Source organism: Theropithecus gelada, chromosome 2 (genome assembly GCF_003255815.1).
Source record: "Theropithecus gelada isolate Dixy chromosome 2, Tgel_1.0, whole genome shotgun sequence".
Lineage (NCBI taxonomy): Eukaryota > Metazoa > Chordata > Mammalia > Primates > Cercopithecidae > Theropithecus > Theropithecus gelada.
In genome coordinates, this window is record NC_037669.1 from 43596989 (window position 1) to 43620195 (window position 23207).

At 45.5% G+C, this 23207-nt stretch overlaps 1 protein-coding gene across 6 annotated transcripts in view; it reads right to left on the reverse strand.

The window, feature by feature from the left end:
* MYLK (myosin light chain kinase) overlaps positions 1-23207 on the reverse strand; it is a 287445-nt gene that overhangs the window by 132864 nt on the left and 131374 nt on the right. For 5 of the 6 annotated variants that reach the window (XM_025377289.1, XM_025377292.1, XM_025377291.1 and 2 more), the window contains one exon: positions 7074-7281. The exons of the other annotated variant lie outside the window; for it this stretch is intronic. In XM_025377289.1, coding sequence (XP_025233074.1) covers positions 7074-7281 — 208 coding nt within the window. The remainder of the gene's footprint in view (positions 1-7073; positions 7282-23207) is intronic. 6 annotated transcript variants of the gene reach the window in all.

The window sequence follows — 23207 nt, forward strand, 5'->3', positions numbered from 1 at the left end:
GAACTGAATCCCTTTCTTAGTACAGGGGATGAAGTCCCAAAGGCAGATACAAAGGCAGTCAACAAATATTTACTAAGCTCTTTCTACAGGGCAGAACTATCATGGCTCAGGCCCTGCGCTAGTTTCCTTACCCTGGGGATTCAGTAACTGATAAAGAGAGACATGTCTTGCCTTCATGGAGCTTATAGTTCTAGTGGAGAAGAAAAACATTTAAAATACCGATTTACAATTTATTTATTTATTTTTATTTTTTATATATTTTTGAGATGGAGTCTCATTCTGTCGCCCAGGCTGGAGAGCAGTGGTGTGATCTCGGCTCACTGCAGCCTCCTTATGCTGGGCTCAAGTGATTCTCCTGCCTCAGCCTCCTATCTGGGATTATAGGCACCCACCACCATATATGGCTAATTTTTATATTTTTAGTAGAGATGGGGTTTCACCATGTTGGTCAGGCTGGTCTCAAATTTCTAACCTCAAGTGATCTGCCCACTTTGGCTTCCCAAAGTGCTGGGATTAGAGGCGTGAGCCACTATGCCCAGCTTTATTTACAATTTAAACACAAATAAGTTCAAGTATAAAGAACTGTGAAGCCAGGCATGGTGGTATGTGCCTGTAGTCACAACTTCTCAGGAGGCTGAGGCAGGAGGACTGCTTGAGGCTAGGAGTTTGAGCTTTATTGTTCTTTATATCCCAGCACAAAGTTCAATAAAATCTGAGGAATGAAGAAGAGGCTAGAACTATAAGCAACTGGGAAAAGCCTAAATCCACAAAGGGCCAGGGTGGAGATGGGAGAAGGAGGTGGAGGAATATGAGATGGAAAAAGAAGGAGGCAGCCTCAGTGGCAAAAATCTAAGTTGGGCCAGCAAGTGCAACCCATGCATATTTTAGAGGGAAAAAGAGGCAAAGGCAAAGTGGATGGTGAAGCTAAAGGAGGGAAGAGTCCACCTAAGGAAATTTGGAAGTCATCCTTCAAGAACAGAATGAGGCTGGGCATGGTGGCTCACACCTGTAATCCCAGCACTTTGGGAGGCTAAGGTGGGTGGATCAAGAGGTCAGGAGTTCAAGACCAGCCTGACCAACATGGTGAAACCCCGTCTCTACTAAAAATACAAAAGTTAGCTGGGCGTGGTGGCGTGCACTTGTAATTCCAGCTACTCAGGAGGCTGAGGCAGGAGAATCACTTGAACCCCAGAGGTGGAGGTAGTGGTGAGCCGAGATCACACCAAGCCAAGATCGCACCACTACACTCCAGCCTGGGCGACAGAGTGAGACTCCGTGTGTGTGTGTGTGTGTGTGTGTGTGTGTGTGTGTGTGTGTGTGTGTATATATATAAATATATAAAAGAATGAGACCAAGTAACTTTCCAGCTAACTCTCGTACACTACATGAGTAAGGCTGCTTCTGCCAAGGCAGTCTCGAACACATGACTATTTTACAGCAAAGAGCCTGGTGGGGCAAGAAAAAATAATATTCCTCTCTATCACATTTGTATTGTTAACTCTAATGAGACAGAAAAGGACAAAAACTCAGAGTATTTTAAGATTCTGCCTAGATTTTAAAAAATACGGCATATACCCCTAGAAAATGAAGAGTCATTGGGGAGTTTCAGAGGCTGAAAAGCATTTATAAGGAACATAAATGGGAAATATAATTGTAGGTCCTTCAGATGGGTAGAAAAGTTAGATAAAGGAAGACAGTCCAAAAGAAATAAGAGCCAAAAGAATGAAAAGAAGAGCCATGACAAACATGCAGGAGGAACACAATAATTTTAAACTCAGCCAGTATAGACATGGACTTAAAATGTATAATGTCATCAATCCAACCCAACGTGAAGATAAAAGGAATCTGAGATCTGTCCCTGAAAAAGGGCAGTGGCAACAAAAGATGGCACAGGAGCATTTCCTACGAATTCAAGGTGGCCCAAGAATCCTGGTGTCAGTGGCACCTCCAGAGCTGCATTAGTGGTCATCAAGGCTACTCTTCTCCCTTAAATCTCGTGACAGGGGGTCATTCTCCCTTCTGCTGTCACAGTCTAGGTGACCCGCTGGCTGGCTCTCTCTGTCTCTTACATAGTCAGAGCCTTGGTCTGCACCGCAGTGGTTTCATGCGGGTGTAGATAGCAGGAGCTGTGGCACTGAGAGGTGGCTGGGGGTATGGGGGAGGTGTGCTTGGACCATCTGGGAGGGGAGACCCAGGCAGATGGCTCCAGCCCAGTCAGTGTTTTCAGCAGCCCTCCAGGTGATTCTGATGCACGCTGAAGTTGAGAATCACTGTACTAGGTGGAATATATCACATATGTAATTAAATCCCTCCTTGCTACTCCAAGAGTGGTCTGTGGACCAGCAGCATGGCATCAACTAGAGACTGGAAGTACAGACTCCCAGGCTGTGTTCCAGACCTGTGGAATCAGCATCTGCATTTCAACCAGATTCGCCAGGTGATTTCTGTGCACATGCATTTGCACTAACCAATCCTGTAAGGTGGGTGATCCATCTGAGGTCTGGATCTCCTCTGGGGGCTGCCAGTTTGGCTTTCCCTGGGCTCCTGAGCTTATGTCCTTAAAGTTAACCCTTTATTACCTGCAGTGACTCTCTGGTCCTTGAAGTGTCAAAGGCCTTCTCAGACTGAGACTACTGGGGCTGGGGCACACCCACCATTTGGGCACTCATTCTACCTCATGTCCGAGGCTCACTGTGTGGATGTGTGAAGACCCAGGACTACTTATCACCCGTTAGTCTGTTCTCACATTGTTATAAAGAAATACCCGAGGCTGGGTAATCTACATAGACAAGAGGTTTATTTGGCTCTTGGTTCTGCAGGCTGTACAAGAAGCATGGCACCAGCATCTGCTCTTGGTGAGGGCCTTGGGAAGCTTACAATCATGGAGGAAGGTGAAGCAGGAGCAGAAATGTCAGATGACAAGAGAGGGAGGAAGAGAGAGAACGGAGAGGTCCCAGACTCTTTTAAACAACCAGATCTCACGTGAACTAACTGAGCGAGAACTCACTCATCACCAAGGGGATGGTATTAAGCCATTCATGGGGGATCCACCCCCATGATCTAGTCACCTCCCACCAGGCCCCACCTCCAACCTTGGGAATCACATTTCAACAAGAGACTTGGAGGGAACAAACATCCAACCCATATCAACACCTGTTCATCCATGTGGCTTTCTCTTTTTGTTTTGTAAACCTTGTTTATTCCTATTCAGGTAGCAGCTTCTAGAACTGCGCTGTTCAAAACAGTAGCTGTTAGCCACTTGTGGCTACTGAGCACTTGCCATTATAGCTGGTCTGACGTGAGGTGTGCTATAAGTGTAAAATACATCCCAGATGTTGAAGAATGTAAGATATCTCATTAATAATTTTTATATTGATTATACATTGAAATGGTAATATTTTGGATTTAATAGGTTAAATATTTTATTAAAATGAGTTTTACCTGATATCTTAACATGTGGCTACTAGTAAACTTAAGATTAAACAACACTGGGCAATACGGTGAAACCCCATCTTTAAAAAAATAAATACATAAGGCCGGGCACAGTGGCTCACACCTGTAACCCCAGCACTTTGGGAGGCTGAGGTAGGTGGATCACAAGGTCAGGAGTTCAAGACCAGCTTGGTCAACCTGGTGAGGCCCCATCTCTACTAAAAGTACAAAAATTAGCCAGGCGTGGTAGCACACACCTATAAACCCAGCTACTTGGGAGGCTAAGGCAGAAGAATTGCTTGAACCCAGGAGGCAGAGGTTGAAGTGAGCCAAGATCGTGTCAATCGTGTCACAGCTCTCCAGCCTGGGTGACACAGCAAGACTCTGTGTTGGAAAAATAAATAAATACATACATACATACATACATATATACACATAAATTAGCCCAGTGTGGTGGTGCATGCCTGTAGTCCCAGCTACTTGGGAGGCTGAAGTGGGAGGATCGCTTGAGCCCAGGAGGTCGAGGCTGCAGTGAGCTGAGATTACACCACTGCACTCTAGTCTGAGCAACAGAGCGATACATTGTCTCAAAAAAAGAAAAAAAAAAGTTTCTATATATGGCTCACATTAAATCTCTACAGGACAGGTCTGTGGTCCTTCATTGGAGAGGAAGTTCTCAGAGGGCAGGTACCATGTCTCCCCTGCTCTGCACCAAGCCTCATGACCTGCCCTCTGGAGGTGGGCAAGTGTCAGAGCTGGCTTCAGAGAGGCTTCCAGGGGCTCAGACCACAGTTCATTTCCATCATGTAAGGCCCTGATGAAGGCATAGCTCTCATCAAGGCACTCATTCTCTTGGGGGATCCTGAATGTTTCTTGGGCCTGATCACCAAATTGAAAGTCAGATGAGGAATCTTTCTCTCTTGCAGATTTCCCTTTTTAAGTAGCTCTAAGGATGCAAATGCCAGTTCAAATAATGATGAAGCTACCATTTTCTGGGTGCTATTTGCTACTAGCTGTGCTTATCTTTATACCACACTGTGGGGCAGCCATGAACTCCAAGGCACAGAAAAGGAAGTAAGGCTTAGGAAGGTTAATTTCTCCATAGTTAGAAATTAGTAGAGCTAAAATTCAATCCAAGACCATTTGACTTTCTTTCCATTGCTCAACACTGCCTCCTAAACTTGACCACTAAAGGATTACAAAACTCCACATATGAATTACACTCTGAATTCCTGGACCTCTGCTCACTCCAAGTAAGAAGCATAGCACAGAGAGCTGGAGGGAAGGCAGGTGGGCTGCTAGTTTTCCTTTGTAAAGGGTTGGGCTAGCCTGGCACAGCCAACAACTTATCCATGGCAGAAGGGCCCAGAGTGGACTCTTTCAGGACTAGGTCTTTGGGGTGGCCCCAAATCACACATGAGCTTAAAACCGGCCTTGCTGCAGAAGCAGAATGTACATAGGACTCACACACATTTAAAGAGCTGCATCCTTTAGGCTGTTCTCTATCTCCTAGAGTTAGAAGACTGAAAGCATCTCACATTTTATGTCTTAATTTTATTTTGATTAACTGTATTTCAATTTTAATTTGAGGGCCTGAGTCTCCCCAAATGAAAACCAAAGGGGAGGGGAGGGATTGAGAGCCTTGGCCTGCTCTCCATCCTTTACAGCCCTCAGCCTGATTCCCTTTCCCCTGCCCCGAGTACCATGAGCTACTAAACATTTCCCTGCTTGATCATGACATCAGATCTCACTTCCTGAATAGTGGGGACTGAAGAAAAGGTTTTCATATTATCTAGGTTTTATATGTTTCCCCTGAATTCCTAATAGACTCCAGTCCTTCCTTAATGTGGATCACAGAAAACAAGGGCTAGTCCAGGTTGTAGAGACCACCAAAGTCAAACCCTTTATCCTGCAGAAAGACAGGTGCAGAGGTTTAGAGTCACGTATCTCATTGGCACAAACTCATAACTCAGTGCTCCTTCAGTTTCCCCAGCTCTAAACAGGAACTCAGAAGAGGGAACAGGGTAATTTTTATTTGTAGGTGTCAACACAAAGTTCAGGCACTGAAAGGGGGTTCATGTAGGGGAAAGCACAGCACCAGGATGGCAGAGCTGAGGTCCATCCTGAGGCTCTGAGCAGGGGTCACTTTCCATCTGGAATGCCCCAGCCACAAGCACTCAAAGGTCATTAGAGTAAGTGAGTCACTCAGTTAAAGAATTTAAGGAAAGCATCCAAACTATGCATGCTCCGCTCTGTGAAACAGCCTGTTGGCCCTTCTGTGGTGTGGGGAAACAGGGAAAACAGGGCAAAGGGTGGCCATTGGCCCAGGTGCACCTCACCCCCTTCTGGAACCTTCCCTGACTACCTTAATTCTCCATCTAGTGTCCCTTGAAAGCCAGATTGGGAGGACAGTCTTCTGAAAGAGGATAAATGAGTCTGAGCCTTGATTTATAAACTTCCAGGCTTAGAAAGGCCGGGAAGGGTCAAGGGAACCTTGTGTTACTTCTGATGGGCTGACAGACCCCATGTCCTTCCTCATATCAAGGCTTTAAATATCAGCCAGGAGCCTGAACTAGAGATATTCTTTCCAGTGGAGTGGCTTCAGCATGGCAGAAGGACACACTAGTAGCAAAAAAACATTTTACTTATGGTCCAATGCTTCTCCTGGAAGTTTTAAAGTTAACAGAATTTTTTAAAGTACAGAGCAGGGAAAAAGACAAGAATATTAGGTTGGTGCAAAAGTAATGTGGCTTTTGCAATTACTTTTAACTAATATGTTAACACACTGATGTGTTTACTTCCTACATATTTTTCTGAGTTGCATAATTTTTAATAATGAGCATGTATTATTTCATAATGACGCTAAAGATGATGTTAATTATGATAAACATTGTTCATTCATTCCTCAAATATTTCAGTATCTACCATGTGCCAGGAAGCTTTCTAGATGTTGGAGATAAGGCAAGGAGCAGAGAAAGTCCATCTCCTCCTAAATTTTCCATTTAGTGGTGCGGGATGAAGGAGACACTGCAGTGTGAGATGGTGATACGTCCTAAAAGAAAAACCTCGAGTGGGGTGAGAGGATGGAGAATCATAGGGCTGGGATGGTCAGGAAAGGGCCTCCAAGAAGCGGACATCTGAGCACAGACCTGAAGGATGTGAAGGGAATGTCAGGCGAAGGGCTGAGGGAAGGGCTCTTCCTTTACAGAAGGAACAGCAAGGGTGAAGGCCCTGTAGCCTTGCTCAAAGAAGGGCCAGAGGCGGGTGTGACCACAGTGTGCTGAGCAGGCGCAGAGTGATAGAAGATGGGTCTGAGAGCTAGGGAGGGGCCAGATTGGGTGGGGCTCTGTAAGACCATCCTAAGGAGTCCGATTTCAGCTACAGTGTGAGAGGAAGCCAGGGGAGGGCGCAAGCAGGAGACAGGTGATACCTAGTTTGACAAACATTGTCTCCTGGATGCCTCCCTTGTTCGCAGGGACCACATCTCTCCCATTAGATTGGAAGGTCCTGAGTTCAGGGATGGGGTGTGTTTTCTCTTGTCAGTTCCTCCATCCTTCAAGAGAGGGCTAAGGCAGGAGCTGCAGGCCTTGGGGAAACTGAGAGCTCAGCTCCCTCCTGGACTCAGGCCTCCTGGAACTCACCTTCTACTGTCAACTCCACTGTCACCTGGCGAGCACCACTGCCATTGGTGGCTTCACAGGTATACTTTCCCCTGTCCTCCTCGTGGACAGCATGAATCACAAGGCTGAAAGTCCCCCGGAGGCCGCAATCCAGCAGAAAGCGGCCCCCACTGGTGATGGGTTGCCCGTTTCTGTGCCACGTCACCTGGGGCTCTGGGTAACCCCGGACCTTCAAGAAAAAGAAGAAAGGGTAAGAGCCTGTATTTCATGAGTACTCTCTCTGTGTCAGGTATCGTTCGAGTGCTTTACATGTGTTAACTCATTTAATCCTCATAACACCCCCATTTCATCCTCATTTTACAGATAAGGAAATCAAGGTACAGAGAGTTTTGGCAATTTCCCAAGGTCTCAAAGGTAGAAGGTGGCAAAGTCAGGCATCCTGGCTCCAGAGCCCACTACACAAATGACTCTCAAGCCCAGTAGCATTTTAGAATCATCTAGGGGAGCTTAAAAAAAAACACTAGTGCCCAGGCCCCACCTTAGACCGATTAGATTAGAATCCCAGGGGGCGAGGACTGAGTATAGGGATTCTAGACCAGTGCTTCTCACTCTAACATGCTAATGAATCACTTGGTGATCCTGTTAAAATGCATATTCTGCTTCTACAGGTCCGGGCTGTGGCCTGAGATTCTGCAGCTGGGACAAGCTCATGGATGCTAATGATGTTGCTGGTCCCTGGAACTCACCTTGAGTAGCAAGGTTCAGGACCCGCACTGCCCAGCACGGTAGCCACTGGCCACAGGTAGCGATGGAGCACTCAAAATGTGCCCAGTGAGAATGAGTTGCACTGTAAGTGTGCATTACACACTGGGTTTCAAAGACAATACAAAAAAGGTCAAAATACCTCATAATTAAAAATATTGATTAGATGTTGAAAAGCAGTATTTTTGATATACTGAATTAAATGTATTAAGATTCATTTCACTTGTTTCTACTTTTTAATGTGGTCACTGGAAAAGTTACAACTACACCCAGGCCTTGTGATATTCCTGTGGGGTAGTGCTGCTCTAGACCACTCACCTTTCTCTAACTGTTGTTAGCAGCTGACATTTGCTGAGAGCTAATGCTAAGTGTTCAGCACTTCTGTAAGTACTTGGCTCATCTGAGTTTCCTTTTTTTCTTTTTTTTTTTTTTGAGATGGAGTCTTGCTCTGTTGCCCAGGCTAGAGTTTCACAGCAACCCAATCAGAGAGAAGACATCTCTCAAAAGAGGGGAAAATGCAGAGATAAATTCAAAGGAAATAATTCACTTTGAGTTTTAGAGAAAAGAAGTTCTCCAAGGGCCTTCAAACACCTGAAACTCAGTAGACTCTTCAGAATTAACGCATCTTTGGAGGAGCAGGGTTCATAATAGCTCACTAATGCAGAGCCAAGGACCCAGAATTGAGGATTTTAGCACTGGAAAATAGAAGGCAACATAGGAGCTTCCTGAGAACAAAGTTGTTTGCATTACGAAATGGTGGTAGTAATAGTTTTTATCCATGTATCCACTTCAAGAAAAGAGAGAATGAAAATGGATGAAGCAAAACCAAAATTCACTGAATGACCCCAAGATTGCATTTACAAAGAAAGGCTTCACTGATCTGCAGCAATAATCCTCCTCCCACCCCTCTGCAAGGTCACAGAGTCATGCTATATTGACGCATGTGCACACAGGCCTGGACATCCAAATACTGTCTCTTCCCTAAGCATACTAAGGGAGGAAAGAGCTATGCTAAAAAGTGTCAGTCGTTGTCTTTGGACTGTGCTCAGTTTCCTTCCCAGGTGTTCAGCCCCTAGCCCACCCTTAGACCAGATTCTCAGTAACCAGGATGCAGATTGCTTCCTAAGGAAGGAAGCCTTGAATAACAGGGAAAACTCCCAAAGTGAACAATCCCTCTTTGATTATTCCATATAGTCACCCTTCAGTGCCAGTTTGTGAATCTCACAAGACTGCCTTTCAAGCTTCAGTGAAAAAGAAACAATAATAAAACTCCAAATCAATATCGTCCATCTTATTTACAATGTCTGGAAACAAAAATATATCCCTTTCCTATCAAAATCTAAACTATACTCATGACAGAGACTGAGTACTTTGGAGGAAATCCTGAGACTCTGGAGTGGATTCCCCAAAAGACATGTGAACAACGCCTGAAGCCATTGCAGCCTCACCAAAACAAGTGTTCCAGACCTTAGGCTGAAATGTTGAAGGAGACCGCATCCATTGGGATACACAGGGTCTCAGCCACTGTAATATAAAATGGTGTGTTAACAGCTGTTGTCTCTGGGTGGTTAGGATTGTGGGTGTCCTCCTCTTTTCTCTTTAGTTAACTATTAGTTTCTGAGAGTTCTGCAATAGTACACCTGGCCTTTGCAAAACAGAAAAAAGAATTGTACTTAAAAAATACATTTCGTTTATATCAGTGTGCTGTATAATGAATGTATATAGCACATTCATTAATTTGTTGAGGGCCTCAAGGAATTTAAATCTAGCAGTGGAAATAGAAGAGCTATGCAAATAAATGTTATGCATGTTTGAAGGTGACAGAGGTCATGCACCCATATAAAATGTCATCTTGTGGCCCTAAAGGCAGAAACGTTCACGCACGGGAACATCAGAAAACAATTACACTGTTAAAGCATTCTTCTCATGTGAAACCCTTTCCTACAGAAGGAAGGCCCTCAGGACTCTGCATACAGTGAATCTGCAAACCATCATTGTCTTCTCCTGCACTCCATTAGGCAGGGCTGATCTACCGTCAGAAGATGATCACACGCAGCCTCCTATCAGCTTCAGAGAAAAGGAGTGCCAAGCACTGCAACTAGGAGGAGGTAAATCATTAACTGCGCAAAAGGCATCCTGGCATTCCATTAGTAAGCACACTGGCCCCCTGCAGCAGGGCCAGCTCTGGTGGCTCACTGGGCCCCGGGGCATCAATGATTAACTGGGGACATTGCAAACGTTCCAGACCTCAGGGACATGATCCCTCTGTCTCTTTCTCTTTTCCTCTCACTTTCTACACATATCCCAAGCTTACCTCTGAAATGCCCTCTTAAAATAAATATTTAGGGATTTGAAAATATGCTGAAACTGGCATCACTTAAGAAAGTTGCAGTTCACTATGATACTTTTACGGCACATTGGACCTGAAGCAAACACAGGAATTTTTGTGACCTTTTCAGTTCCAAGGTCTGAATGATTTGCAACTTTAATACCTGCCCTCCCAATATGGAAAATCAATCCATTTTTACTGTCTGCCGCTACCCTGGGCTTCTGGGTGGTGAAGGAATAAGCCTGGGTTCACATCCTTGGGATGCATGACAACAGCCCTGCCCTCCCAGCTTGCCTTATCTGCTGTCATCACAGGCCTTCCACCAAGAAGTCACAGTAGGGATTTGTACAGTCAGGATCTTCATCGAGAGCACAGTAAAAACCCTTTGATCACACAGTTTTCAGAGGGCTGCCATGTATAGACTCTTACCTGACTCTTGCAGCTATGAGGGAGATGTCTTTGGTTTAGGTACACAGAAGCAGAACCTCAGACAGGGCTTCAGAGACCGCTGCCTGCGAGCCCTCACCACACTCACAGCAACTGGGGATGGGCCTAATGAAGGCACACGGGTGGGGCACCAGCAACATCCACAACAGCTGGCAAAGCCAGCCATATTACTGGGCCCTTGCAGCCTAGAAAAGAGGCCTGGAGAATTAGATGGTTTGCCATGATCACACATGGCAGCTTAAATGGCAGATTGGAGACCATAATTTTGGTTTCCAGGTCGAGTGGTTGTCTCCATGCCTCATCGCAAATTCATGTTTTTTGTGAGATAAGTTCTGTAGAACCAAAAGTATTAACAAGCGTCTATCTCCAAGAGACCCTAAATCCCTTAGAGGTTAAAGCAATAGCTGCTCCCCACTTTTGGAAAGTGTCAAATGGTTCACTAAAGTTATAATCACACCATAAGCAAGTCTTGGGCTACTCCCTTGGATTCGCAGTAGGACAGGATTGGTGCCTGCCAGGTGTGTACCTAAGACACCCCTAGGAGAGTCAATGTGGTACAGAGAGGCTAGCATGCAAGCCAGGGCCTGGCACACTCTGGGCCTGGCTTGGTGTCCCAGCTTTCTTGGGTTGTAATTCCTTCCTTTTATTAAGGAGGGAATTGCTTTTGATATCTAAGTTTCCTTCCATCTCTGAAGTATTATGGTTTTAAATGGTGACCCACTTAGCTTCTTAGGGAAGATTCTTTCCTTTCCCCTGCATTCTCCTCTGTGTCCAACCCACAGCCTTAGTACCCTCTAATCCTTCATATGAGAAAACCAAGTAACCACAAGAAGAAATGCTCACGAACATGAATAGACAGCCCTGAGTTTTCACCACAATGAGTTTTGGAAATGGCCCCAAAGAGGGTCACTCTAAGGAGAGAATCGTATTCTTGCCACAGTAACCACATTTAATTGGAGGTTGTGTTCTCGAACAAAAGCCGGTATCAAATAAATCAAGGGCATAACCAACAACTTGTCATAAAAATAAAGATATAGTCACCATAACCCCTATAATAATTTTAAATAGTAAAACTGTGCTCCAGCTTCATAAAATGTCCTTAAAACCCTTTATGGCCTCAAAAGGCCTTTAAAAGGAATGAGGGCTCATTCTGTGCTTGCTGAAGGTTGAGGAGAAAGCTGAGCTGCAGGCAGCAGGCAGCCGCTTGGCCGCTGCATTCTACCTGCCTGTCTCACTTGAGAGGCAGTTTCCAGAACCTGGTGCTGCCTTGAGATTTAATGACTAAAAGCAAAACATCTGTTGGAGCACTAAGTGTTTTGGTTTTGCTCTGATGTATATTATTAAGGGCTTTCAACTTATCTCCAGTTGCTTAGGACAGGCTACCATAGCCTGGGCTCAAAGCAGTGGCAGATCCTTTGTCCCCATAGCCCCTCCAAGACTCAAAGCCACATATCCATCTTCTCAAGCTTGGAGAGTAGCAGGAAGGGGGTGACTGTGCTGATTCTGCAGATCTGCCGCATGTCTTTTGCATCTGGCAGGGCCTGGCACAGTGCACACACTACAAACCCACACAGCTGCAGGGCACAGCTGCCGTGGCCCAACTGCAGACAGGTCAGATGAGTAGGAAGAAGGAACTGAGGCTCTACCCACGTCAGGGATGGAGGAAGACCAGGAAGGAGAGAAAGCAGGATTGAGCTGAGGCCAGGGAGAAAACAGACTGCCCAGCAGGGCACTGGGGATTGGGAAGATGCACCAAGAAGATACGAGCAGTGAGCTGAAGAATCTTTAGGGCTGGGAACAACAGACCCAAGGGGCTGTCAATGAATATTTACTTGATTGTTAAGTAACTGAATGGATGCTGGGAAAGGCTGGACCTGGAGGAGGGGACATTAAGGAACTCTTCTGGATGGACATCTCCGGTAAGCTGACAAAGCCTCATTCTGCAACACTGTCTATGTATTCATGATTGCTGCCTGCCTGTAGCACATTACTCTGAACTTCTTACCCTGTTACAAGTGTTGTTCCTCCTATGACAAAAGACTAGAAGAGGACTGCTGACTAAAAACTGAAAAATATTAGGAAATAAAACCAACGGTGCTGAGGGATTCACTGAAGAAGAATCTATCTTCTTCTGCCCCATCTGCAAGTATAAGCTCACTCAGATAATAAATGGACATGGTTGCACAAAAAAAAAAAAAAAAAGGAAAACATTAACACCCCAAACAAATCAGACCACAGAAAATGTCTATAAAACTTACCTCATGGGTATGTTATGAGGGTGAAGAGTGAAGGGTGAGCCAGGGGCATGGCATGACCAAGCTTCGGAGCCTGCGTCTGTGTCAGCAACTGGCACTCAGCCCCATAAGCAGGCAGGCACTTAATTAAGGCTTTGAATAATCCCATTGCCAACAGTCAAAAGCCTTAACTGAACCCACAGAACCCATCAGGAAGAGATCATACCAGCTAAAAACAGCAATTAGTGAGAGGCTTAAACTGCTGGGCACTCCCCACCCCAAGCCCAACTTGTAAACCAGTGAGGACAGAAGTGCTTCCGTGGAAATTAAACCAGTATGCAGAGAATCGTTCCTCTGAATGGCTCAGCAAACGCCATGTGGGTCTCCAGGGACAGATGCTCAAAGTCTCTTTCTCTGTGATCAGCCACTCTCACTTCCTATGGCATGCTTTCTTATCCTATGACCCGAGACATAGGAATCCCTGCACCTCGACATCTGCAAGGCTGACGACTTGCTTCTGTCACTGAAAACACAAGGCAAGTTATAGCTCTGTAGCTGGGGGTTACAATTCAAGCCCTTGTGGACCGCTTAATCAAAGGTTGCTTTTATCTAGACCAACCTTATCAACACATGCAACTTTTTGATTCCCTTTTTCAGGATATAAGCATCTAAAACCCTTTGGAGAAGCCCAACAAAGACACAGATTTTTATTTTTTATTTTTTTCTGAGATAGGTTCTCACTCTGTTGCCCAGGCTAGAGTGCAGTGGCACAATCAGCTCATTGCAGCCTTGAACTCCTGGGCTCAGGTGATTCTCCTATCTCAACCTCCCAACTGGCAGGGACTACAGGCATATGCCACTATGCCCAGCTACTTTTTTGTACATTTGTAGACATGGGGTTTTTCCATGTTGCCCAGGCTGGTCTTGAACTCCTGGGCTCAAAAGATCTGCCTGCATTGGCCTCCCAAAGTGCTAGGATTATAGGTGTGAGCCACTGTGCCCGGCCAAAGACATAGAATTTTAAGTGTAATGGACAACCTCTCACGTTGATACTTTCCTTATTCCCCTAAATGCATTGTTTTCATAGCAAAACAGGTGTCCTTCTGGTTTAACTCCCAGCCCTTCTGGGACAGTTGTGGGGCTCCAGCCTTTCCGGAACCTCTACACAAAACTTTGGGATTCTGGCTGTACTCTCTCTCGCCATGGGTCTCCACGGATACCGTGTCTTCAGCTGGAGGAGCAAGCCCAGGAGATCACTCTTCTGTGGCAGCTCTCCAGTTTCTGCTACCAAATTGAGATGCACTCTCAGACATATTAAGTATTAATGAGAGGCATGTGGCATTGCAGAGGTTTAACAAATTAATGCTGTGGTTTGGCATGGTTTTGATTTGCTAGGCTCTCCTGCCTGCCAGTGTAAGGAGCATTCCTCTCCTTTGGAGGAAGTGCCCCCTCCCTTTCCACCTATTATGTGTGAGACCCAGTGGGGATGCCAATTGGTAAAATGCCTCCTGGCCAAAGCACTTGGTCTCAAACAATGGGCATATGTTCCAAGCCAGTCAATGAGAGATCTTCCCTGCAATTTTATCTTTGAATATTGAGAGACCAAAGCTCTTTTCACAGAGACCCAAAACTCCTAAGATATAAGACTTAGGTTATCTGCAGTCATTTTCTCCCAACCCCCATTATCCATTTTCTTGCCTCCTCCCAAAAGGCGGAAGCCATCTGGAGAATAAGAGCTGATATATACAGTGAAGAGAAGAAATGGAGACAGAGTTGACAGAGTTGTAGTAGACTCTGGACCCACTCAGGTATATGAGACAATGCATCTCTTTTGCTTAACCCAGCTGGAGTTTCTGTCACCTGCAAAAAAAAGTCCCACCTACTTACTTCAGGAAGGTATATGGCCTTTGGAGTCAGACAGATCTACGTGCGGATGTGGGCTGTATCAATCATCAGCTGCCCGACATTGAGCATGTTACTTATTTGGCTCTGAGTTTACGTAACTGCAAAGTGGGGATGATACCAGAATCTACTTCCATGGAGATGTATGTATGTATGTATGTATGTATGTATGAGACAGAGTTTTGCTCTTGTTGTCCAGGCTGGAGTGCAATGGCACAATCTCGGTTCATGGCAATCTCTGCCTCCCGGGTTCAAGTGACTCTCCTGCCTCAGCCTCCCGAGTAGCTGGGATTACAGGCATGCACCAGCACACCTGGCTAATTTTGTATTTTTAGTTGAGACGGGGTTTCTCCATGTTGGTCAGGCTGGTCTTGAACTCTGGACCTCAGGTGATCCACCCGCCTTGGCCTCCCAAAATGCTGGGATTACAGGTGTGAGCCATCACGCCCAGCTGAGAAGTTTACAGTTAAATGAGATAGCACACGTACAATACCACATTAATAGATTCTAAAGGTTAGACTCTTCCTCTCTTCTTTTCTTCAAAGTCAATAATTTTTTTTTTTTATAATGAGGTACCCTAAACTCCATTTCACTCCCAGCTTTGTTAATGGCATGAAACTACTTCTGCCCTAAGAAATATCAGAACATATAAACTTCTGGGCTTGGTATACCTCATCTTACACAACTTGTATTCTTAGAGACAACTTCAAGGCATCACACTCTTAACTAGGTAAAAATCTAACACTTTAACTGAGAACATTCTGCTCTGGTTGAATTGGCTTATTATTTTTATTTAAAGACCGAAACCCAATTTGAAAAGAGATCCTTGTTTTTATGTATTATTAAAAAACACATTTTAAAACAAATATCCAGTCTGCAGTTCTACTGTGCCATTACTCCACTCCCAAAATACCATTTGAGCCTTGGAGACAGAGACCATCCCCTGGATTTCTGCCTCACTGACTAATGCATCCCTGGAATTTCAAGAAGGATGGGTGAGTGTCAGGAAATAAATCTGGATAATAAATCTGAAATTTTTAGCCAGTCATGATTGGACCTGGAGAGAGGGAGAGACATACTTCACTGGCAGTAAGGATGGAGCAGAGGGCGGCTCCCCAAACAACACAGAGACTATTACCCCTCCATGAAGACTCAGACACTGACCACAGATTGTTCTGTCTTATTTTCTGACAATTTCTGTTTAAAAGCAGGGGTGGGCAAAAGTGACCTGAGGTTCTGAACACCCTGAGAACATCATGACTTGGCTTCCTTGGCTTTGTTTCAGAATTTCTGGTCTCTGCAGCCTGTCTGTGTGACCCAACACCTGCTCCACGTTGGGTCGGAATCCACCATACAAAGCATGCATTCTGCTCAGACTGTCCCAGGTGGCAGCTGTGAGGGACGGAGTGGAGCAGGTGGGGCTATGAAAGCAGGATCTTTTATGCCACCTGCATCCACATGGCCAGGAGAGCATCTCTGTGACTCTGTTGGAAAATACCTGGCACAAGTGGCAGACGCAGCCTCATGAAAATGTCCCTTTAAGCTCGAATGTCTGCCCCATGTCCCGAGCTGCCCAAAGGCATCATGATTTGCATAGAGAATCATGTCAGAGAAGGAATCAAAAGTTGTTCCTCATGCCATGTTAGTGTCTGACTGGTCGTTAGGCTAAAAAAACAGATCTTTATTAAAACATTTTTATTCTCGACCAGACGTGGTGGCTTACGCCCGTAATCCCAGCACTTTGGGAGGTCGAGGCAGGTGGATTGCCTGAGGTCAGGAATTTGAGACTAGCCTGGTCAACATGGTGAAACCTCGTCTCTACTAAAAATACAAAAAATCAGCTGGGCGTGGTGGCGGACGCCTGTAATCCCAGCTACTCAGGAGGCTGAGGCAGGAGAATCACTTGAACTCGGGAGGCGGAGAGTTGCAGTGAGCCAAGATCACGCCATTGCACTCCAGCCTGGGCAACAAAAGCGAAACTCCGCCTCAAATAATATATATATTTTAATTCTCACCAAAACACCCATACATGGTTAAAAACGTGAATTGGTACTATAAGTCATAAGAACGCAGGCTGCCCTCCCACTCCCATTTCTACTTCCTTGAGGGCAATCACCTTCAACGCTTTTAGTCATTTCTTCTGATATTTCTTCCATTATTCCTAAACAACAGTCTTACACAACTACTAGTTTATTCTCTTTTCTTTTTTTTTTTTTTTCTTTTTTGGAGATGGGGTCTCACTTTGTCACCTAGGCTGGAGTGCAGTGGCAGATCTTGGCTCACTGCAACCTCTTCCTCCCATGCTCAAGCAATCCTCCCACCAGAGCCTCCCAAGTAGCTGGGACCACAGACACATGCCACCATGCCTGGCTAATTTTTCATATTTTTGGTAAAGATGGGATTTCGCCATGTTGCCCAGGCTGGTCTCGAACTCCTGGGCTCAAGCGATCCGCCCATCTCGACCTCCCAGAGTTGCTGGGATTACAGGTGTGAGCCACTGCACCTGGCCTACTTTATTCTTTTTATTTTTATGCATTATCTCTGCTATGGTTTGAGTGTTTTTGTCCCCTCTAAAGTTCATGCTGAAACTTAATCATCAATGCTACAGCATTAGGAGGTGTGGCTCACGAGGGCAGAACCTTCATGAAGGGATTAAGTGCCCTTTAGAATAGGGCTTGACGGAGGTAGTTTGCCCCTTTTTGCCCTTCTGCTTTCCACCATGGGATGACATGGCATTCATTCCCTTTGGAGGATGCAGCAACAGGTGTTCTCTTGGAAACAGAAAGACTGGTCCTCACCAAGTGGTGCATTGATCTTAGACTTCTCAGCCTCTAGGGCTGTGTGAAATAAATTACTCGGTCTGTGGTATTTTGTTATAGCAGCACAAACTTTAAATGGACTAAGACAATCTCTTAAGTTCTCTATATGGAATGTGAACTTCTAGCTCTCAAATCTGCCCCCACATAAATCCATCCCTTACCCCCGCAAAATGACATTACACATTGACATGACAAAAATTGTGGTCTTCACTACATTCTAACTTTGCTCACTGCCATGCCACATAGTATATTACAAGAAATATCTTGAACTTTTTATTTTCCTGGAGTTAATAACTGCTTTACTTTGATTTCCTTAGTTTTGTAAGGACTCCAACTTCTTAAGAGAACCATAAATTCTTCTCAGTAATGGTCAAATGCCTCAGATAATTCATCAGTTGCTGTTATTGTTTTCTCCTTTAGAGATATCCCTCCTGGAACATTTTGTCATCCTCCTCTAATCTAAACCGGATGTTTTCTGGGCTTGATGCATAGTGGTCCTGGGACATTCCTTCACCATCCTCTTGGAAATTTCTCATTCTATGCCACCATTCTGGTAGAATACCATTTCAGTAGTTTCCTAAGAATGAACGGATGGAAAGTTAAAAATTTTTAGATCTGGCATTTCCAAAAGTATCCACATTCTACCTTTATACTCAACTGACATTTTGTCTGGAGATGGCATTTTAAGTGGAAACCTTTTTTTTCTTCAGAACTCTGAAGATATTGCTTCGTGGCATTTGAAGGCAATTCTGGCAACCAGTGTTGCTGTTTGAGAGCGATAATGCCACACTGACTCCCTGATCCATCATCTGTGACCTATTATGTGTGTGAGGTTGTGTGTGTGTTTTCCTTTCAAACTCTTAGAATCTTTTCTTCATTTTGATATTCTAGAATTTCATGATGACCTGACTTGGCGTGGGTCTTTGTTCACTGTCCGTCAGACCGTTGGTAGATACTTTCATTACTGGCAATGCATGTCTTTCAGTTTTGAGGAATGTTTGTGTTTTGAGAATTCTCTCTCTACTGTTTTCCTTGATGTTCTCTTCATGGAACGCCCATGAACTGGACGTGAGCCCTATTAGACTGACCTACATTTCTTTTCCCACTTTTCCCACCTCAGTCTTTTTATTCTCTCCAGGAGATTTCTTTGACTTTATTTTCCAACTACTATATTGAATTTATTATTTTGGCTATTATTAACTTCAAAAACCCCTTTTTCAATTTTTCAAAATTGTTTTGAATTGTCTTCTCTTCTTGCTTAATGGACATAACATCTTATCTCTGAGGTGAGAGAAACTTCTTTGAAGTTCTGTTTCCTGTAGTCTTCTGTTTCTACTTGGTTCCTTGTTCGGTTCTTTATGTCTGTTCCATAACAGAGGATTCCCTTGGACATCCGATGATCCTTTACTGATTTTTCCTGTATGTAAGTGAGGAAATACGAAGTTCCAGGTGTACAGATGGGACCTGTCAATGTGTCAGACCTCATGGTAGAGGGATTGAATATTAAACATCAACATCAATATCTGCAGATCTTCTCCCTTGAGATGATCAGTTTCCATAAAAAGGCATCTTCCTAGTTGCTGCTTTGGTGGTGTGGGGTGGAGGATGGGTACAGCAATTAAGTCTGTCTAGCAGCATTTAGTACGCTGAGTGAGGGAAGACCAAGGTGGGGTGGGAGGGTGAGTTGGTTATTTTCCACATGCTGACTTTCACTCAGCCCCTCTCCCTTTTGAGTACAGCGCCTCGCCCTGTCTGCAGCTGTACCTCATGTCCAGGACATGAGAGCTGGTTAGCTTCGGCCTCTCCGTGGGGGAGCTTTCGGTCTCCTTGGGTATACGGGAGGAGAGAGGCCTGGGGTATGGACTACAGGGGGGACCCGGGGCCTCACTGCTCCTTATCAGACCTTTCATCTTCCAGTTTTTCAGCTTCACTTTGCAACCTAGGCTCTGGAAGTATGTCATCTTCCAATTTCTCAGCCTCTTCAGACATTTTCTGGCACAAACAGGCTTACTTTCATCATTGCTCACTCCCCTAACCACAGGCATAGTGCAACAGAAGACTGAAACCCAACTCAGCCAACCATCTATTCACATGCCATCATCTACCAGTTTGTTCACATCTCTCATTTGCTGTTGTCTCTCCTCATTCTCTCTGTCCTCATAGGTTTATAAGTTTTCATTTTCTTTCTTTAAAAACTCATCTTAAGGACACCATTATTTAAAAAAAAGCAACAGAAAATAACAAGTCTGGGCAAGGACATGGAGAAATTGGAACCCTCGCACACCGCTGGTGGAAATGTAAAATGGCAGAGTTTTTCAAAAAATTAAAGTTCAATTATCATATGATCCAGCAATTCCACTTCTGAGCATATACTTAAAATAATTGAAAGCAGGGACTTGAACAGAAATCAGGCCAGGTGTGGTGGCTCACACCTGTAATCCCAGCACTTTGGGAGGCTGAGGCGGGTGGATCACCTGAGGTCAGGCATTCGAGACCAGCCTGGTCAACATGGTGAAACCCCATCTCTACTAAAAATTCAAAAATTAGCTGGGGGTGGTGGCGCACGCCTGTAATCCCAGCTACTCGGCAGGCTGAGGCAGGAGAATTGCTTGAATACAGGAGGCAGAGGTTGCAGTGAGCCAAGATTGTGCCATTGCCTCTAGCCTGGGCAACAGGGTGAGATTCCATCTCACAAAAAAAAAAAAAAAAGAAAGAAGGAATTTGTATACCCACATTCATGACAGCATTATTCACAACATCCAGATAGTGAAAGCAACCCAAATGTGCATCAACAGATAAATGGACAAGCAAAATATGACATATGTGTATAATGGGATATTATTCAGCCTTAAAAAGGAAGGTTATGTGGTTTGGCATTACATAGGGAAAAATTTAAAAAGGAAGCAAATGCTGACATATGCTACGCTGGTGAACCTTGAAGACATTATGCTAAGTAAAGTAAGACAGTGACAAAGGACAAATACTATATAATTCCACTTACGCGAGGTACTTAGAGTAGTCAAATTCATAGAGACAGAAAGTAGAATGGTGGTTGCCAGGGGCTAGAAGGAAAGGAAGTGAGAAGTTATTGTTTAATGGGTATGAAATTTTAGTTTTACAAGGCGGAAAGGTTCCAGAGATAAATGGTAGTGATGGTTGTGCAACAGTGTGAACATACTGAGTGCCGCTGAACTGTCCACTTATAAATGGTTAAAGTGGTAGATTTCATTTTATGTATATTTTACCACAACAAAAATGTCAGTGAGACAATATATATAACTCCATTTCTGAACTCTCTGTTCTGTTTCAATTAGCTATATGTTTATCCCTTTGCTAAATGTTACACTGCCTTATAATAAATAAATCAGACCAAAGCCACCTCTCTGTTTTGAAAATTTCCAATGAGTTCTCATTGTGCTTTGAATATGACCTGGTCTGCCTATTTCTCTCCACCCTCATTCCCCCTTCTCTGGCCCATGATCACACAGGCCTTTGCTCCAGGCCGCCCAGAAGTGGCTCGCAGCCTCAAGGCCCACAGCACATGCAGTCAGGGCTGTGGAAGAGGCGTGTGCTGAGGACCATGGGAGCACAGAGGAGGGTGAGGGCTGTGAGTTGTTGCTGTGAGTTGAGCAGGAAGGTAGAACCACTTCTTAATACAGCATCTGCCCCAGGGGAGCAGCAGTAGGGGTGACTTATAGGGCTGGGGCTGGTACCTAAGGGTTTGTAGGGAAAGGGTGAACCCAGTTTGCACTAGATGCGAGATGGCTCCCAATAGCCCTGCCCACCTTAGGAGGGCTCCTCGGAGACCCCAGGTTGTGAGCCAAGGCAGATTCTGGGTCATGCCAGCACATAAACAGCTCCTGCTGAACCAGAGTAGCTCTCCTCAGCCACTTCCACCTGAACTATTGGCTCTTGCCAACTTAGTTCCACAGGGCACCGCCCTCTCACAGGCTATTGCTCAGGAATTTTAGGGCAATGGCCCAGGAGTTGCAGAAAAGAAAAGAAACACATAGCAACAACCCTCCAATCAGGACCCATTGTGAGCAAGCCCTGCCTGTGGTTGTTCTCTGGGTATTTGTTGGTGGCCTGCCTGGGGGCTGGGGAGCACCAAAGGGGTCAGAGTCCTGGTTCAAAACACACATTTAAAGCAGAATTAGACTTCCCAGTCCATGCCACTGAAATCTCTTTTCTAAAGAAGCATCTGGAAAAATGGAGGGAAAAGCTGCCCAGTTATGTAGTAAAAAACAAAACTCAAACTTTCCTTTCCCCCTCCCACCAGCGTCCCTTTCAAGTCTGTGATCCTCAGGGAGGAAGGACTGGGAAGAAATGGTGGGGGCGGGGAACCAGCTGAGCCACCGTTAGACAAAAGCAGCGGGTTGAGAAGCCGGCAGGTAGGGCTTGGTCTCAGTACAGACAACTGCTCAGACCACCCAGCTCAGAGAATTTCAGGGGCAGCGCAACCCATTCTTCTTCTGTTAAAAACAAGTGCATGAGGCTGGGTGTGGTGGCTCATGCCTGTAATTCCAGCACTTTGGGAGGCCGAGGTTGGCAGATCACCTGAGGTCAGGAGTTCGAGACCAGCCTGGCCAACATGACGAAACCCCGCCGCTACTGAAAATACAAAAATTAGCCAAGCATAGTGGCTTGCGCCTGTAATCCCAGATACTCAGGAGGCTGAGGCAGGAGAATTGCTTGAACCTGGGAGGTGGAGGTTGCAGTGAGCCGAGGTTATGCCACTGCACTCCAGCCTGGGTGACAGGGTGAGACTCTGTCTCTAAACAAAAACAAATGCATGGCTGGTGCCGGGGCTGCCCTAAGGCCTTTGCTGCACTAAGCACATTAGCCATAATGACCTCCAGGTCTGAGGAGTGGGGAAGAAGTAAGGATGGGTGGGTAGCAGTCCCATGGGGGTGTCAGGAAGTGACAGGGAGAAGTACTTGCTAAGGATGAATGATGCCTGTAGATGCCTTCAGGGGAGGGGGCTGCTAAGAGAGGCCCGGTGGCTCTTGAGAAGATGACTTTATTTTGTGTTGTTAAAAGGGTCAGCTTTGGGTTAGGTATTGGAAGGGTCTGCAAACTTGTTACACTCTAAAGAGTCCTCTTCAGCCTAAGAGAGCCTGGACTCCTACCATCACCACTTGGCTTCTAAAGGAGCCCCTAGGATCTGGGCACGCTGACCGAACTCCTGGCCTCTCAGCAGCAGCTTCTCACAGTGATCACTTGCTGTTACTGCTGCCCAGCAGGGCTGTTGCCCTAGAAGCGGAGGGGAACCAGGACAACCCGCAGCCCAAAAGAAGCAGGAAGGTCTGGAGAGCCCTTCGCCCCCAGCTGCAGGATGCAAGCATGAGAGCAGTGCTTACTCCAAAGCCTTTTCTAAGAGCTTTACAATTGGGTCCAGGGTCAGGGTCCCATTTCCAAGCTTGATGTTTTTCCCTTCCTTTTGCTGGACAGGGGGAAATGAAAAAACCAATGTTTCCCTGGCCCTCGGCTGCGTCTTCTGCCCCTGGGAAGGACTGCCACCAAATACAGGTGAGGGCAGAGTCAGAATTCTCAGCACTGACTGCTCAGCTATGTTACCTGAAGGGAAGACGCATTCAATAAGGACAGCCCTGACCTGAATGACTCACCCAGACCCTCTCTAAGGCAAAGACCCCTAACCCCA